At 50.1% G+C, this 19,366-nt stretch overlaps 1 protein-coding gene across 1 annotated transcript in view; it reads right to left on the bottom strand.

Annotated features, from left to right (window-relative positions):
* VPS4B (vacuolar protein sorting 4 homolog B) overlaps positions 1–7,884 on the bottom strand; it is a 25,960-nt gene extending 18,076 nt beyond the window's left edge. Inside the window, exon 1 of the mRNA XM_066579152.1 lies at positions 7,694–7,884. Coding sequence (XP_066435249.1) covers positions 7,694–7,720 — 27 coding nt within the window. The 5' untranslated portion in view covers positions 7,721–7,884. The remainder of the gene's footprint in view (positions 1–7,693) is intronic.
* Between the last annotated feature and the right edge of the window lie 11,482 nt (positions 7,885–19,366).

Here is a 19,366-nt window from a genome sequence, read left to right as displayed (position 1 = left end):
ACTCGCACAGGCAGCTGCTCAATCGCTAGGTAGCTCCGCCCACTGGACTGTTCGGTTCAGAATGAGTAAAGGCTTTATTGAATACACTACAAGTTCTACTGAACCTTTCCCCATAAAACTAGATACAATCTGCTCGGCTCCTCCTGCTCTTTAACATGCGGCCTCAAGTTTGGACAGCAAGTTCAGGGTGACAGACCCACATGATCTACCTACCTAAACATGCATAGGAAAGTCCTGGGAATGGGATGCTGGATATTCTTGAAGAATTACGCCCCATTAATCAAATACAATATTTTTTGGACTATAAGTTTTACACACACCAAAAAAAAAAAAAAGAAGAAGAAGAAGAGGGGTAAAAATATACATTTCCTACTAATGACAACTTTTCTAATGGTCTAAGGAAGTTGAGGGGTCATCATCACCAACGTCGGTTGTCTAGGGTAGGTGAAGGGGTTAACAGCCAACAGTGTGCTCCTGCTAAACTAAAGCTCTGTTCACATCACCGCTCAGCGTCTACGTCGCAGATTTCCCATATAACCCCCCGCCAGAACACTGCAGCATGCTGGGCCTTTTTTTAACAGTGAAAATGCCCGACGGAAATCAATCAAGTCAACGAGGTCCGTTTAGAACTGTGATAAGACGGCTGGCCCAGGCAGGGGATTCCAGATTAATGCTGCCATAATGGGGTAGGCAAATGGAACCCAAATCGGCAATAAGAGCAGCTCCCTGTGCCCGCATGTATCCCCCAGTGAAACAACCCCCAATGCTGCACACGGCTGACAGTCTGCCATCTTGTAAATGCGTAACATGTCCAATGGGCCTTTTTTGTTAGTGCATTTTCATGATATTTAGATATTTTTTACTCCCTCTATGACATATTACACACACAGCTCTGCTGCATATACAGAGCGCACACGCAGCTCTGCTACACACGCACACAGTTCTCATATACTGACCCTTCATTCACATACAGCTCTCTGCACACGCACACAGTTCTCATATACTGACCCTTCATTCACATACAGCTCTCTGCACACGCACACAGTTCTCATATACTGACCCTTCATTCACATACAGCTCTCTGCACACGCACACAGTTCTCATATACTGACCCTTCATTCACATACAGCTCTCTGCACACGCACACAGTTCTCATATACTGACCCTTCATTCACATACAGCTCTCTGGACACGCACACAGTTCTCATATACTGACTCTTCATTCACATACAGCTCTCTGCACACGCACACAGTTCTCATATACTGACCCTTCATTCACATACAGCTCTCTGCACACGCACATAGTTCTCATATACTGACCCTTCATTCACATACAGCTCTCTGCACACGCACACAGTTCTCATATACTGACCCGTCATTCACATACAGCTCTCTGGACACGCACACAGTTCTCATATACTGACTCTTCATTCACATACAGCTCTCTGCACACGCACACAGTTCTCATATACTGACCCTTCATTCACATACAGCTCTCTGCACACGCACACAGTTCTCATATACTGACCCTTCATTCACATACAGCTCTCTGGACACGCACACAGTTCTCATATACTGACTCTTCATTCACATACAGCTCTCTGCACACGCACACAGTTCTCATATACTGACCCTTCATTCACATACAGCTCTCTGCACACGCACATAGTTCTCATATACTGACCCTTCATTCACATACAGCTCTCTGCACACGCACACAGTTCTCATATACTGACCCGTCATTCACATACAGCTCTCTGGACACGCACACAGTTCTCATATACTGACTCTTCATTCACATACAGCTCTCTGCACACGCACACAGTTCTCATATACTGACCCTTCATTCACATACAGCTCTCTGCACACGCACACAGTTCTCATATACTGACCCTTCATTCACATACAGCTCTCTGCACACGCACACAGTTCTCATATACTGACCCTTCATTCACATACAGCTCTCTGCACACGCACACAGTTCTCATATACTGACCCTTCATTCACATACAGCTCTCTGCACACGCACACAGTTCTCATATACTGACCCTTCATTCACATACAGCTCTCTGCACACGCACATAGTTCTCATATACTGACCCTTCATTCACATACAGCTCTCTGCACACGCACATAGTTCTCATATACTGACCCTTCATTCACATACAGCTCTCTGCACACGCACACAGTTCTCATATACTGACTCTTCATTCACATACAGCTCTCTGCACACGCACACAGTTCTCATATACTGACTCTTCATTCACATACAGCTCTCTGCACACGCATGCTCATTTTTTACTGTACTTTTTGTGCTTGCCAATTGCACCAAAAAAAAAAAAAAGACCCCACACAGCCACGCTCCCAACCAATGAAATGAATTAGTTCAATATGTGCCATTTTCATGTGCAAATACACAAGTAAAGAGAGCATGCTGGGGGTTTCTTTTTGCATGAACAAAATGCCAGGTATAATATGCTTATGTCAACGAATCTATCAGAATCCATAGGTTCCATTCACTTCATATAGCGCCTGCAAAAAGGTTCATGTGACACAGGCCTTATCCAGTTTAAAACCCCTTTACGTGTCCCCCTAGTGCCCGATCCTGACTCCTTGACTTCTGGTCACATGAAGAGATTACAAAAAGGCCCTTCAGATGACTGCTGCCTCTTCGAGGGATGCAGTTTGGGAAGTCAGTTTTCTCTCCTACACCTACCCCTACAAGCTGAATGTGATCCTCTCCTGCCCGAGGCCGATCACACAGATCAGACTGGTGCTTGGCATTGAGAAAGAGTACTCTATAGCTGCACAGTTCTACTAGCGATCCAGCACAGCACTTTACCATGTGCCATTCCTGATCATACGAGCAGTCAGCAGCATCTGGCAGCACCAGACCCTCCTGACTTCAAGATGCACACACTTTTTAGAAAGACTATTACTTGCTCAAAAGTGTGTCTTATAGTCAAAATATGATACATACCTGCGTAATGTATACATGCCTGCTCCCACACAACTTTTGAAGATCTTGATAAAGTCCCTAACTCAGGTGTGAGTATGGACCTGCGCTCTGCCATCACTCTTTTGTAATCCTCAGAAGCCGCTAAGCACTTGCCTGCCTGTTGGGTTACTACGTGTGTTACTTTGGCAGCGGAGCACTTCTGCTGCAAGTCATGCTAGTTTTTCGTTTTTTTTTTTAGATATTGCCATTTTTTCTATTCCGTTGCGGTTTTATAGCAGAGACAATGTCACTTTAGGAGTGTGTTCATACGTTCCGGAGCTTCCATATGGGAATCCTCATCATACACAGGTATTTGGACACCATTATCAACCCTCATTCAAGAAATGAAATCCGCCGTCTACAGCGATACGCTCCACAATTGCCATATGTCCCGCAGCTCAATTTATGCTGCAGATTTCTTCAGCAACCTATATGAGATTCCTTCGAGTCTCCTCCACAACGCCTTCCCAGTAAAAGAAGGTGGATTGTCCTGTGTGTAAACAGACCCTTACATCTGCTCTTCAGCCACTGGTTTGTAAAAACAACACTGATAAAATGTTAAAACTGCTGTCAGCTGCGGAGAAGCTGCGGCACAAATAAACTACTTGGCAGCGATGCTTTTGTCACATTGTCACCTGCAGCAGAAAAGGAAAATCCCATTATTTCTGTAAAGAAAAAAACAAAACTAAAACCGCTTCTTGAGCCGCGCCTCAGCCTGAGCTAATAACAATATCGCCATTGCGCAGTTCTCGGCAACCACTTTTAGGGTGTGTTCCCACAGCGCGGTCGTCTTTATTTACTCACTTATATAACATATATTGTTACCACGTCAGGTATGTGTTCCGTCTATTGTACAGGATGATAACATCCCATTGACTAATATTGGGCTCCTCACATCTGCATTTATGTACGTCACAAACAAAAAAAAACGCAGACTGTTCTAGCAATATAGGCTATGGGGATGTGACATACCCAGCAAGTACAGATGTGCATATTTGCTTTGTACTGCATGCACAACATGCGCTCTTACATCATCACCACGGAGGCTTCACAATCTAGATCTGCTCATTAGCAAGTTTTTAGAATACAGGAAGATTGCAGCACCCGGGAAAACTTCAAACCCCGTTAGAGCATACGAACTCCATGCAGTTGTGGCCTTAGCCGGATGTGAACCCAGGACTGCAAGTGCGTTCACACGAGCGACTGTCATACGCGAGTTCCATCCAATAGTGATATGAACAGAACCCGCAGGTGAAAACAATACATGGTTGTCAATGTGTTTATTCGCATGGGCACTTTTTCTCCAGCGATGCTGCGAGATTGAAGAATCGCTGCAGGTCCTACTTTGTGGGCGATTCCCCGTAAGGAATCACCTATTCATTTCCTATAGGATCTTTAAATAAATAACTATCACCTCCCATTTGCCCGCCATGTGATTCGCATGCGAGTGCGATTTTTACCATTGAAGCCTATCGGACGCACTTGTGATTCTCCCCGCACATCACGAGTTCATCGATGCGATGCTTTCACTTTAAGCAAAAACGCATCCAGAATCGCAATTTGACAAGCACGATAATGGACCACGTTTCTCGGACCGCTATCGCCCGTCTAATCACACCCTTAATTATTCTAGCACGCATATCGTTACACGGCAAACATTCTCACCTGCGATGATTCTCTTGGCAGATGTCGCCTTCTCTACGTCTGTGGCCAAGACGCTCATTTGTGAGTTAGGCTAGTAAGTGATTGGGACATAACGGCAGACCAACCCTCAGGCTGGGCTCACAGACTCCGCTAGTGACCCGCCCAGTGACCCCGCGTACGGCACGTAAGTGTATTGCGGATGATCACAGAGGTTCGCAGGTACAGGGTTTGTTTTTTTTCCCTGCGCCGTCGCTTAGAGATGACGCAGGTACCCGCAGTCCATACGCAATGTTGACATGAATGGAGGCCATCCACATGGAATCCGCATTAAAGTAGAGAATTCTGCTCACGGAATCCACAACCACAGTTCATACCCGCGGGTGAGAAAGAAGAAACTTTGAAAATACATGTCTTTCAATACCCACTCTTTACCGCGGATCGTCCAGGGCGATCGCAGAATCCGCAATTCAAATCTGGTTGTGTGAGACCGGCCTAATCCAGGCTGGATTTCCTGCGACAGATTATACATACCAGGTCAAATTCTTTGACAAGACCCCCATCCAGGGGACCACTTTTCAAGGCAACTTTGGTTGGTGGTCTTGAGGTTTCTGCCATCAGCCGAGTTACATTGTCACCAGTTATGGCTCGCAGCCCCTCTACATCTGAGTGTAATGTGATGGAAGCCCCTCGCTCACCTAAGCCATGAACACACAATGTAATAGACTATGAAGGCTCCTGTCTCACCCGGTGGGGAGCGGTTTGTTCCGCTGATGGTCTCCCGGCTCGCACTGCTGTGGTTGCCAAGACTGAGGTGTAGGGCTACCATCTCTGTAGAGCAGAATACAGTGACGCTATATAGCAGGGACCTCAAACTCATGTTCATCGAGGGCCACATCAGCATTAGGGATGCCCTCAAAGGCCCATATTTGTGCTCTGTATAACGTGCAAAAAAGGGACAGCTTAAAGGGGTTGTCCTGCGAAAGCAAGTGGGGTTCAGCACTTCTGTATGGCCATATTAATGCACTTTGTAATGTACATCGTGCATTAATTATGAGCCATACAGAAGTTATTCACTTACCTGCTCTGTTGCTAGCGTCCCCGTCTCCATGGTGCCGTCTAATTTCAGCGTCTAATCGCCCGATTAGACGCGCTTGCGCAGTCCGGTCTTCTCCCTGGTGAATGGGGCTGCTTGTGCCGGAGAGCTGGTCCTCGTAGCTCCGCCCCGTCACGTGTGCCGATTCCAGCCAATCAGGAGGCTGGAATCGGCAATGGACCGCACAGAGCCCACGGTGCACCATGGGAGAAGACCCGCGGTGCATCGTGGGTGAAGATCCCGGCGGCCATCTTGCTAAGGTAAGGAAGAAGTCGCCGCAGCGCGGGGATTCGGGTAAGTACTAAACGGGGTTTTTTTTTTAACCCATGCATTGGGTTTGTCTTGCGCCGAACGGGGGGGCTATTGAATTAAAAAAAAAAAAAAACGTTTCGGCGCGGGGCAACCCCTTTAACCCCTTAAAACACCCCCCTCCCTCATTTTTGGATTTACCTCCCCACTTTAAAATAAATTTAAAAAAAATCATAGCTTTTCTTTATCCATCAATGTAGATGTCGGGGGGCTTGCTGTTTTTTGCAGGACAGGTTATACTTCTCAGTGATGCCATATAATCTACTGAAAAACGTAAAAAAAAAAAAAAAAAAGTGGAGGGAAATAGATAAAAAGCGCAAATCCATCCTCATTTATTGTGCGGGTCGGTACGATCACTACAATGCCAAATTAGAGGTTGTTTTTGCTTTACTATTTAAATAATAAGTTTTATGGTTTCCCAAAGATCCTTTATGTTCTGACGGCGGTCACCTTTTAGTTCCCATCTACAGATTTGTGTGCGGTCTTGTTGTTTGTGGGACGTCCTGCAGGAGGACAAACAACTCTCATCACTTATTCATTTTTTTCTTGAAGACGAAGTGACCAAAAGAAAAGGTGACAACTCTGACTACAATCACTGTGTGTGGGGGAGGGGTGATGCATTACTTGGATGGATCAGACTTTTATGGCCGCAGCGATTCCAAGTAGTCAGTTTCTTCTTTTAATTATTATAATAAAACTTTTATTTCTTTAATAATGGATTCAACTTTTTTAAACTGATTTTTACATTTGGTTTTCCTTTAGCCCCTATAGGGGACAAGAACCTGCGACGGTTCGGTCGCTCCTGCAGTGCGCTGTAATAACATAGCATTACATCATACCACAATTGGTCAGGAAGTCTATCAGGTCGCCCCACAGGCAATCTGCAATGGTGGCCTTGGGGCCTGAAGAAAGTCCCTGGGGGATAAAATTGGGAGGAGCCATTTGGGACCCCTGAACTCCGGCCGGGGCATTTAAATGGCGCTATCAGAATTGACGGCAGCATTTAAAGGGTTGACAGCCCCGTTCAGAAGCGCCGGCCCCCGCATCGTATGGAGCGTAGGTGAAAAATGAGTGAAAAGGGTCGCAAAAACAAAAAACGTAATACAGTCCAAATGTGCGCAGCTTCAATCCTACGTATTTCACGGACCAAACCTGCATCCGCCCGTGTGCCCGCCCCCCAGAGACCCCTCACACGGCACAGAGGAGGCCATGACACGCTTCTACCTCAGTGGGTGGCTAGAGCGCCTCCGTAGGGGGCCGGGGCTGTACCGCCGCCTGTGACCTGCTGAATACAACGGTACAGGGGTGTGCGCCGGAGCTCAGAATCCAAGATGGCAGCTGAGGGAGCGGGTGCCAAGCGGTCTTCATTGCGGGCCCCATACAATGACACGGAGGGCCCGACCCGGCCCACGGCCTCCAGTCTGACACTTGTGAGCCGGTCATTCGCCACTTACATCCCATTCGTTCGGCCCACAAGCCCCGGGAACACGCTCCGCCGTGGTGCCAACAGGGACTGAACGCAGGAGCTCAGGCAGGTTATCTACCCCCCCATACAGCTCTGTGACCGCAGGCAGAAGTCCCTCACTGTCCCCAGGCACACGTGACCTTCTAACTTCACCCTCACCACCCGGCAGTGAACAGCTCATTACCTGCAGCGTCGTCCCGTTGGCAGCCATGTCCACTCAGCCCCACACCGGCTGGCCGTAAGTACGAATATTCCGAGCCAACTCCCCCTGTAACGCAGCCACTTCCGGGTGTGTACAAACACGCTCGGCTTCCGTATAGAACGGGCTACGTCACTGCCGAATCAACCTATCAGCGGACACCGGGAGTCCCAGCACATGACAGGTGACGGAAACCATGATGTCACCACACCGCACCCGCGGCAGAGGCCCACCCCGAGAGACCGCGCGTGCGCATTGGTTGTGTGCGTATCTCAGAGCGTGTCACGTGCCTCTGTTTTTACTTTCTGCTTGGCCGGAAAGCAAGTAATCCTGTCAGGAGTGGAGAAGGGCGGGGACCAGTGGTGTGTGGAGAAGAGGGGCAGGGAGAGAGGGAGCAGTGGTGTGTGGGGAAGAGGGGCAGGGTGGGAGGGGGCAGTGGTGTGTGGGGAAGAGGGGCAGGGTGGGAGGGGGCAGTGGTGTGTGGGGAAGAGGGGCAGGGTGGGAGGGGGCAGTGGTGTGTGGGGAAGAGGGGCAGGGTGGGAGGGGGCGGTGGTGTGTGGGGAAGAGGGGCAGGGTGGGAGGGGGCGGTGGTGTGTGGGGAAGAGGGGCAGGGTGGGAGGGGGCGGTGGTGTGTGGGGAAGAGGGGCAGGGTGGGAGGGGGCGGTGGTGTGTGGGGAAGAGGGGCAGGGTGGGAGGGGGCGGTGGTGTGTGGGGAAGAGGGGCAGGGTGGGAGGGGGCGGTGGTGTGTGGGGAAGAGGGGCAGGGTGGGAGGGGGCGGTGGTGTGTGGGGAAGAGGGGCAGGGTGGGAGGGGGCGGTGGTGTGTGGGGAAGAGGGGCAGGGTGGGAGGGGGCGGTGGTGTGTGGGGAAGAGGGGCAGGGTGGGAGGGGGCGGTGGTGTGTGGGGAAGAGGGGCAGGGTGGGAGGGGGCGGTGGTGTGTGGGGAAGAGGGGCAGGGAGAGAGGGAGCGGTGGTGTGTGGGGAAGAGGGGCAGGGTGGGAGGGGGCGGTGGTGTGTGTGGGGAAGAGGGGCAGGGCGGGAGGGGGCGGTGGTGTGTGGGGAAGAGGGGCAGGGCGGGAGGGGTCAGTGGTGTGTGTGGGGAAGAGGGCCAGGGCGGGAGGGGGCGGTGGTGTGTGTGGGGAAGAGGGGCAGGGCGGGAGGGGGCGGTGGTGTGTGTGGGGAAGAGGGGCAGGGCGGGAGGGGGCGGTGGTGTGTGGGGAAGAGGGGCAGGGCGGGAGGGGGCGGTGGTGTGTGGGGAAGAGGGGCAGGGCGGGAGGGGGCGGTGGTGTGTGGGGAAGAGGGGCAGGGCGGGAGGGGGCGGTGGTGTGTGGGAAAGAGGGGCAGGGCGGGAGGGGGCGGTGGTGTGTGGGGAAGAGGGGCAGGGCGGGAGGGGGCGGTGGTGTGTGGGGAAGAGGGGCAGGGCGGGAGGGGGCGGTGGTGTGTGGGGAAGAGGGGCAGGGCGGGAGGGGGCGGTGGTGTGTGGGGAAGAGGGGCAGGGCGGGAGGGGGCGGTGGTGTGTGGGGAAGAGGGGCAGGGCGGGAGGGGGCGGTGGTGTGTGGGGAAGAGGGGCAGGGCGGGAGGGGGCGGTGGTGTGTGGGGAAGAGGGGCAGGGAGAGAGGGGGCGGTGGTGTGTGGGGAAGAGGGGCAGGGTGGGAGGGGGCGGTGGTGTGTGGGGAAGAGGGGCAGGGTGGGAGGGGGCGGTGGTGTGTGGGGAAGAGGGGCAGGGTGGGAGGGGGCGGTGGTGTGTGGGGAAGAGGGGCAGGGTGGGAGGGGGCGGTGGTGTGTGGGGAAGAGGGGCAGGGTGGGAGGGGGCGGTGGTGTGTGGGGAAGAGGGGCAGGGTGGGAGGGGGCGGTGGTGTGTGGGGAAGAGGGGCAGGGTGGGAGGGGGCGGTGGTGTGTGGGGAAGAGGGGCAGGGTGGGAGGGGGCGGTGGTGTGTGGGGAAGAGGGGCAGGGTGGGAGGGGGCGGTGGTGTGTGGGGAAGAGGGGCAGGGTGGGAGGGGGCGGTGGTGTGTGGGGAAGAGGGGCAGGGTGGGAGGGGGCGGTGGTGTGTGGGGAAGAGGGGCAGGGTGGGAGGGGGCGGTGGTGTGTGGGGAAGAGGGGCAGGGAGAGAGGGGGCGGTGGTGTGTGGGGAAGAGGGGCAGGGTGGGAGGGGGCGGTGGTGTGTGGGGAAGAGGGGCAGGGTGGGAGGGGGCGGTGGTGTGTGGGGAAGAGGGGCAGGGTGGGAGGGGGCGGTGGTGTGTGGGGAAGAGGGGCAGGGTGGGAGGGGGCGGTGGTGTGTGGGGAAGAGGGGCAGGGTGGGAGGGGGCAGTGGTGTGTGGGGAAGAGGGGCAGGGTGGGAGGGGGCAGTGGTGTGTGGGGAAGAGGGGCAGGGTGGGAGGGGGCAGTGGTGTGTGGGGAAGAGGGGCAGGGTGGGAGGGGGCAGTGGTGTGTGGGGAAGAGGGGCAGGGTGGGAGGGGGCAGTGGTGTGGGGAAGAGGGGCAGGGTGGGAGGGGGCAGTGGTGTGTGGGGAAGAGGGGCAGGGTGGGAGAGGGCGGTGGTGTGTGGGGAAGAGGGGCAGGGTGGGAGGGGGCGGTCGTGTGTGGGGAAGAGGGGCAGGGTGGGAGGGGGCAGTGGTGTGTGGGGAAGAGGGGCAGGGAGAGAGGGACCAGTGGTGTGTGGGGAAGAGGGGCAGAGAGAGAGGGACCAGTGGTGTGTGGGGAAGAGGGGCAGGGTGGGAGGGGGCAGTGGTGTGTGGGGAAGAGGGGCAGGGTGGGAGGGGGCAGTGGTGTGTGGGGAAGAGGGGCAGGGTGGGAGGGGGCAGTGGTGTGTGGGGAAGAGGGGCAGGGTGGGAGGGGGCAGTGGTGTGTGGGGAAGAGGGGCAGGGTGGGAGGGGGCAGTGGTGTGTGGGGAAGAGGGGCAGGGTGGGAGGGGGCAGTGGTGTGTGGGGAAGAGGGGCAGGGTGGGAGGGGGCAGTGGTGTGTGGGGAAGAGGGGCAGGGTGGGAGGGGGCAGTGGTGTGGGGAAGAGGGGCAGGGTGGGAGAGGGCAGTGGTGTGTGGGGAAGAGGGGCAGGGAGAGAGGGACCAGTGGTGTGTGGGGAAGAGGGGCAGGGTGGGAGGGGGCAGTGGTGTGTGGGGAAGAGGGGCAGGGTGGGAGGGGGCGGTGGTGTGTGGGGAAGAGGGGCAGGGTGGGAGGGGGCGGTGGTGTGTGGGGAAGAGGGGCAGGGTGGGAGGGGGCAGTGGTGTGTGGGGAAGAGGGGCAGGGTGGGAGGGGGCAGTGGTGTGTGGGGAAGAGGGGCAGGGAGAGAGGGACCAGTGGTGTGTGGGGAAGAGGGGCAGGGAGAGAGGGACCAGTGGTGTGTGGGGAAGAGGGGCAGGGAGAGAGGGACCAGTGGTGTGTGGGGAAGAGGGGCAGGGAGAGAGGGACCAGTGGTGTGTGGGGAAGAGGGGCAGGGAGAGAGGGACCAGTGGTGTGTGGGGAAGAGGGGCAGAGAGAGAGGGACCAGTGGTGTGTGGGGAAGAGGGGCAGGGAGAGAGGGACCGGTGGTGTGTGGGGAAGAGGGGCAGAGAGAGAGGGGGCGGTGGTGTGTGGGGAAGAGGGGCAGGGTGGGAGGGGGCGGTGTGTGGGGAAGAGGGGCAGGGTGGGAGGGGGCGGTGTGTGGGGAAGAGGGGCAGGGTGGGAGGGGCCGGTGGTGTGTGGGGAAGAGGGGCAGGGTGGGAGGGGGCGGTGGTGTGGGGAAGAGGGGCAGGGTGGGAGGGGGCGGTGGTGTGTGGGGAAGAGGGGCAGGGTGGGAGGGGGCGGTGGTGTGGGGAAGAGGGGCAGGGTGGGAGGGGGCGGTGGTGTGTGGGGAAGAGGGGCAGGGTGGGAGGGGGCGGTGGTGTGTGGGGAAGAGGGGCAGGGTGGGAGGGGGCGGTGGTGTGTGGGGAAGAGGGGCAGGGAGAGAGGGAGCAGTGGTGTGTGGGGAAGAGGGGCAGGGAGAGAGGGAGCAGTGGTGTGTGGGGAAGAGGGGCAGGGTGTGTGGGGAAGAGGGGCAGGGTGGGAGGGGGCGGTGGTGTGTGGAGAAGAGGGGCAGGGAGAGAGGGGGCGGTGGTGTGTGGAGAAGAGGGGCAGGGGTGTGTGGAGAAGAGGGGCAGGGGTGTGTGGAGAAGAGGGGCAGGGTGGGAGGGGGCAGTGGTGTGTGGAGAAGAGGGGCAGGGTACTAGAGCCTCGATGCCCCCCGTATCACATCTTGTATCCAAGCTAGATGCGGTACAACAGGGTACTAGAGCCTCCATGCCCATATCACATCTTGTATCCAAGCTAGATGCGGTACAACAGGGTACTAGAGCCTCGATGCCCACCGTATCACATCTTGTATCCAAGCTAGATGCGGTACAACAGGGTACTAGAGCCTCCATGCCCACCCTTATCACATCTTGTATCCAAGCTAGATGCGGTACAACAGGGTACTAGAGCCTCCATGCCCCCATATCACATCTTGTATCCAAGCTAGATGCGGTACAACAGGGTACTAGAGCCTCCATGCCCATATCACATCTTGTATCCAAGCTAGATGCGGTACAACAGGGTACTAGAGCCTCGATGCCCCCCGTATCACATCTTGTATCCAAGCTAGATGCGGTACAACAGGGTACTAGAGCCTCCATGCCCACCCTTATCACATCTTGTATCCAAGCTAGATGCGGTACAACAGGGTACTAGAGCCTTAATGCCCACCCATATCACATCTTGTATCCAAATAGATGCGGTACAACAGGGTACTAGAGCCTCCATGCCCATATCACATCTTGTATCCAAGCTAGAGGTGATACAACAGGATACTAGAGACTCCCTACAAGAGATCAGTTTTGTGCTCTGATATTGTAATCGCTTACTAATATCAACATTACAATCACACAGAGAAAGTTTTATTGAATTTCGAGAACAACTTCCAGGTGCTTTTTATATTTTAGTTTTTTTGCAATGAGTAGATATACTTTAGCCTTAAGATATGACTTTCCACGTGGTGGTGGTTGTGTTAGTCACAAAAAGATGCAAAAATTTTAGTAAAATTGCCATGAGTAAAATAATACAAAATGAAGCTAAATTATCTGCCATAGGGATGTGAGCATACGGCCGGGCTCACACGAGCGTGTGGTAAAACACGGCGTCTTACTGGTGTGTCGAGCGGTGTATCACTGCGCTGGGATCGTGCATATCCCACGCATGCTGTCCTGCAATGGCTTTATGGTTCCTTCTTTTTTTTTCACTTTCCTTGTTTTGTTTCCTAGCAACATGTTCATAAAGCGTAGTCCATACGCAGTGTAATTGCATATCTACAGTGTTTTCATATGCACTCAGAGACCAATAGGCATTATCTTACGTAATACGCACTACAATAGAACATGCGTTCTTTTCTACGCTCTTGTTATACGCAATGAATATACGCAAGTCTGAAAGGATTAATGAAAATCGATGTACTTTCATTGACTCCATTCAACGCGTATTATGTACGCGTATATTGAGTGCAAATAACGCTGGCGTGGGCCCGGCCTCAACAACATGCAATTAGAATATGTAACTAATAACTTTCAATTTTTAAAAAAAATTTTCACCTTCCTTATTTTAAGAATATTATGTCCATTTTCTATATAGGCTCACATTTATCAGTTAGACAAGAATGGTAAGACTGCTGCAGAAAGCGAGTCGGTTGTGTCAGATAGATGAGAAGAAGCCTGTTGATGGATTAGGAATGCAGAAAGTAAGGCCTGATGAACAATCTAACATCAAGCCTAGAGCTGAGATAAGAACAAATATGGCTGCTTTCAGAGAGAGGAGGAAGGCTCAGGCTTTGATATGTAATGGTAATCGGGAGGTTGCCAGGCAGGTTGGTGCTAGTAAGTTGCAGGACCTGTGAGTTGCCGGTGAACTGACAGCTCTGGCCAGTAAATAAGCTCTATGCATGCTAAAAGTTGTAGGTAAGTTGCTGTGTTTACTGAGAAAGTGATGCATGTAGGACCCGCACCCCTATTGTTTCCATCAGTTGATTACTATGTAACCGTGGTTCTGTAATGTTTGTACTTTTGTCTTTCTGTATCCCCCTGTCTATGTAAGCGCTGCGGAATATGTTGGCGCTATACAAATAAAGATTATTATTATTATATAAACACAGCGGCTGCACGGGACGAAGAAGAGGGTCCAGAGCAGCAGATAAAAAGTACAGATCGCCACTACTTCACTGTACCCTACATTCAGCATATTCAGAATTTCCATTTTGTGCCCAGAAAACCCCTTTAAATCTTTAGTGCCGCAGCCAGAAAGAAGTGAGGCTGCCTGTTCACGGGCGATTCTTCATTGCGTTACCTGCGACAATAATCCATCCACAGGTAACGCAGTGAACGCTTTCCATAGCGTTGCCGTGGCATCCACGAGCGTAGAATCATAGCGATTCTCTGTTCATGGGATCTAAATCATGGCATGCCGCGATTCTTCGTGGTGAGCCAATCTGTCAGATAGGCTCATCGCAGAGAACTGACAGCGGCCCCCCTCCTCCCCCGTGGCGGAATATCGCTGGCAATATTCCACAACCCCCGTGGACAGGGGGCCTAAATGGATGTGGGCATTATAGATTCTAAAGAAAATCTAAAGTATTATTTTTAAATATTCTTAATAAAGGTTTCTTTGGATAAAATACAAATGTATGACCTTTATATCAGTTTGTTCATCACATGGATTCTATTTCCCACTTCCTCCACCCACACAGTCAGGGTATCAGGCTGGGTATTGTGTAACATTATTCAAGAAACCCATCTGTTTTGAAAAATAAATCTGTGCTATAGTTAGGGCTTGTAAAAGATGGGTCAAATAGGTGTCTATTTGTACTTTTTTTTTGTGTATGGTGACTATGTAGTAAGGTGCACCCCTTTTAGTCAGGGGACCTGGCTTTCCTGTATACACATGTGGGGTTTCCCAGTTTCCTATCCCCCCAGCTGTGTCTTTTGGGAATCCTAGATTCCTTAGAGTAAGGGTGCCTTCACACTGGCAATGAAATCGCATGATTTCCCAGTGCTGTGAGGCTACGAAAAATCAAAAAATGATGAAGCCAATGGCTCTATTCACATGTGCGATGTTTTAACGCTTGCGATGCAGTATGAAAACAAAATTGAGGCATTCTTTTTGCGATCTCGCCCATTGTTTCCAATGGGAACGGCGGCAGCACACACTATGGTGGTGAACTCAGCGCACATTTTTGGTTAGGCTCTTGGGGTCCATAAATTATTCTGACTCCAGTGGTACCTGGTCCAAGCTGATATATTGTAGTGACGATAAATTTGGAATTTACTAGTTATATCGGGATGGATTTACGTAAGTGTAATAGGCTTTCCATAGAAGATAGTCATCATCCAATAAGGCTGCTCTTTTCAGGGCGTTGTCCCTATTCTGGTCTAACCAGTAGAGACATTTACTTTCTGCATTTTATCCAAAGTGAAGTGGTCTCTGGAATGATCTATTCTTTTAGCACCAAGTAGCCTACAATCACAAATATGGGATATCTGGTTTGAAACACTCTTTCAATAAACTGTGATTACAGACAATTGGGGCTTTGCTGCTATAACGGTTGCATAATACTACCGTATTTTCCGGTGGATAAGAAGACTTTTTAACCCTGGAAAATCTTGTCCAAAGTCGGGGGTCATCTTATACGCTGGGAATAAACTTTTGTGATGATGTAGAAAAAAAAAATCAATACTCCCCTCCTGCAGCGTTCTGCGATGATCTGCGGCGCTGCTGCAGGCTGTTGCTCTTTCCTCCACGCCGGCAGAGCATTGCTTTCTGAATGCGGGGCTTGAATGCCCCGCCTCCAGAAGGCTAATGCTCTGATTGGCTAACTCAGCACGGCGTCAGCCAATAAAAGCAGGCGCTGGGTTAACCAATCACAGCCATTCAATAACATCATGGAATGGCTGTGAGTGGCTAACGCAACGCCGGATTTCATTGGCGGACGCGGTGCTGAGTTAGCCAATCAGAGCATTAGATTTCTGGAGGCGGGGCATTCAAGCCCCGCATCCGGAAAGCAATGCTCTGCCGGCGTGGAGGAGGGAGCGACAGCACCGCGGGAGGTGAGTATTGATTTTTTTTTCTACACCATATTCCCGGCGTATAAGTCGACAGTTGGGGTCGTCTTATACGCCCAGTCACCTTATACGCCGGAGAATACAGTATGTTTCTTACTGGTATAGCTTATCCTGGTTCCTTGCTCCTTTATTTATATTGTTCTGCTGCCCTTCTACCTACTGACTTGTCATCCAAAATTCTTTCCTGTCCTTACATTGTCATCATCTTTTATAAATTGGGTTTTACATTTAATTAATTGTGTTTTTATAGGGATACATTTGATGCAGTGATTTGTAGATTCATATGTTCCATACTACAAAATGCATATTACCTCTAAATGTCCACAGACGTTTGCTAAAGTTTGGGTGGACTGGCTTCAGGTCTCTGCTTCTGCTGATTGGATGACAAGCTAACGGTTTAGTGAGTTTTGGAGATGAGGTGGGCTGCTAAGCTTCTGTTATCCTTTTGCTCGGATATTGTAATCATTTACTTATATCAACGTTACACATAGAAAGTTTCATTTAATTCCAACAACTTCTAGGGGAGGGATTTTTTTTTTTACAATAAGTGTATATACAGCAACAGTAGCAAGGAAATAAAAAGAAGCAGTCCTAGTATGTGGATTATGGATTCTGTGGATTATATGGATTACGGCATATGTGGATCCCTGGGTTATGTATTGGGTATTTGGATCCAAGCAATATTGAATGAACTTAGTTGGTTTGGGAGGCTAGGGGCAGCCCATTCTACCCCCTCCTGGAAGACCACAGATAATTCTAGAGTGACAGATAATATTGATCTTGCATGAGGCAGTGGAGGGATAGGCAGGATTTATGTCAAACTTTAGAGCAACGCGTTTTGGGTGTCTAAGGAGCATCCTCTGTATCAAGCACAAAGTAGATAGAGAGAAGCGCAATTATTTATACATGCATACCACATAGGCAATGTACACCACTGTGTTGGCAGCCAGCCAGTCAATGGCAAATTGAGGGATGTGACTGCAGTTCACATTGCTCCCTGGAAGCTACCCAACAGAGCCAAACTCCACTGTTTTACTTTCCAACAACTAAAGCAATTTTGCAGATGGAGTTTTTATTTTAATAGTTGCAAAATATCTGTCAAAAGTGTATTTTTAAAACCTTGTTTTTAACTTTTGAAAAGTTGAAAGGCTTGTTTGGTTGGGGAGTAATTGGCCTCTGTGTTTTATTTAAAGGGACATGTGGCATACTTTGGTTTGAAAACTATGCAAAACTATCTTCAGACTTTTCTCAATTTTTGTTGTGCCTATACTGCTAAAATAAATCTGTTCTGAAATATATTACATTTCATATTGGCCACAAGATGGCAGTACAACCTATGCAGTCCATACTGTGCAAACACTAGAAGTCAGATGTTACATGGCTTTTCTTTAAAAATGTGAATAAAATATTACAAATTTAAATAATGTGCAATCCGAGCCTTAGACTGTTCACACTGGGGGTATTTTCTGTCTTTGCTTTTTGATGGTCATAATATCAGTTTGCCTTGGTAATCTATCCAGTATCAAAAAGCTTCTAGCTGGGGGGCCCATTTTAGATTAATGGGGTTAAAGATAAAATGGATCATAAAATCATCTGGGATCATAACAGATTTATCATAAATACAGAAGCCATGACACCAGACTGTATTTTACTATTGTTATTTTCATTCTTGCTGTGCCGCACCCACTTTCATAATATCTAATCTCTCGATTTATTTTCGCTTTATACAGTTTCAGAAGTTTCTTTTCTATGCTTTTAGAATTGTGTTCTTCTAGAAAATTAATGCTAACCACCAATTTCAGTCTTTCCTGACTGTTTGCATTAGGACGGAGCCTTCATTGTCCACCAATGTGCTGTTATTTGTTGAACCACACATGACAATGAGATATGAGATGGTTTACATGCCTAATTCTTGGTTGTAGTTGCAAAAAGAAAGAAATGGCTATGTGGTCAAACTCACTAATTATGTGCCTCAATTACCTTCATGGAGAGGGGCCTTAAAGGGGTTTTCCAGGCAGTGCTCCACAAGATACACCAGGATTGGAGGGAAGTGCTGCTGCGAACACTGTGTAGTGCTTGGTGCTCATATTTGCAAGTGCAGCTCTCATTGAAATCGATGAGATCCTCGCCCGCCATTACAAGCACAGCTCCCATTGATTTTGATGAGAGCTGCGCCTGCAATATCGAGTGCTAGCCACTGCTCAGGGGTCGGAGCAGCGCTTCCAGTCCGACCCCGCTGTAGGAGCTGCCTGGAAAACCCTTTTCAAGCTGGTCATGCACTTCACATACCCTGTTTCCCCGAAAATAAAACAGTGTCATATTCATTTTTGCTCCAAGATTTTACTTTTTTTTACATGTACAGCTGCCTGGACACTATTTATATTGTCTTTTTAAAAACTTTAACTAGGGCTTAATTTTGGAGCAGAGCTTATACGTCAAGCATCCTCAAAAATCCTGAAAAAGCATTCTCCTTCCTAAAAAATCATGCTAGGCCTTATTTATTTATTGACCAAATTCCCCTCATAATTCCTTGCCCTTATCAGGACAAGCCAAACATATATATGTTCTTACTAGGAAAAGAGTAGTAAGCCACTCTCTCACATTGCATTCTCTTTTCTAAGAACTAATGGATCAAACATATTGAATTTCAACATGCCCTTCTCTTTTTTTCCTGACATCTGCCAACAGGGTCCAGTCAAAATACCCCCATGCACGTTAGATGTTTGGCCATCCTGTCAAAATTGGTCCTGCCATATTTTCTTCGACTCTTCTGCGGTCAGTAGTTGTATGTCGATTTTGCTGTTTGTTTACAACTACTTGTATTTCCTTAGTTTGAAGCATTATATATTGGCTATCGGTTATCCAGTTTTGTTGCCGTGTCAACACAGGATTTGTAACAGTTTTTTCACACTGCATTTTGCGTTGTCCAGAAGGTGCATGTTGAGAGGATTTCCTGGTGTGTACCTCCAACAGATGCCACTGACTGTATAGGCATACAGTGGCATCTATTGGGCAGTGCTATTCTATACAACAGAGAAAGGCATACCAATATACAGTTGCAAGAAAAAGTAAGTGAACCCTCTGGAACTATCTAGATTTCTGCATTGATGTCTAACACAAACTAGCCTCTGATTTTTATCCAAATCACAATTACAGACAGACACAATCTAAGTCAACCAATAACACGCAGCATTCATGTCTTTTATTGCGTCCATGAAGTAAACAGGGCGCTAGAATGAAAGCAAGTAAATTTCAGTGTTAATAACTTCTCTCGGTTGTAAAAGTGTTTCAATTAAAGAAATGAAATTGAAAGTGATGGTTTCACCGATTCTATACTCATTAAAGGGGTTCTGTCACTAAAAAAGAAAAATGCTATACTTATCTATTCCTCCCCCATCATTCTACTTACCAGATCTTCACCTCCCTTATCTTCTCCTGTCTCCTGCAGTCTAAGGGGTCACTTCACCTCCAGCTGCCTGATTCTTCTCCTTCCTGTGAGGTTACATACATTAGGTTGGCAGTCTGCCAATGTACATTACATCACAGCTCACAGGCCAGCAGGAGGACTG

The sequence above is a fragment of the Eleutherodactylus coqui genome, chromosome 9 (assembly GCF_035609145.1).
Source record: "Eleutherodactylus coqui strain aEleCoq1 chromosome 9, aEleCoq1.hap1, whole genome shotgun sequence".
Lineage (NCBI taxonomy): Eukaryota > Metazoa > Chordata > Amphibia > Anura > Eleutherodactylidae > Eleutherodactylus > Eleutherodactylus coqui.
Note: the sequence above shows the minus strand (reverse complement) of the source record. Positions and strands in the feature narration are given on the sequence as shown.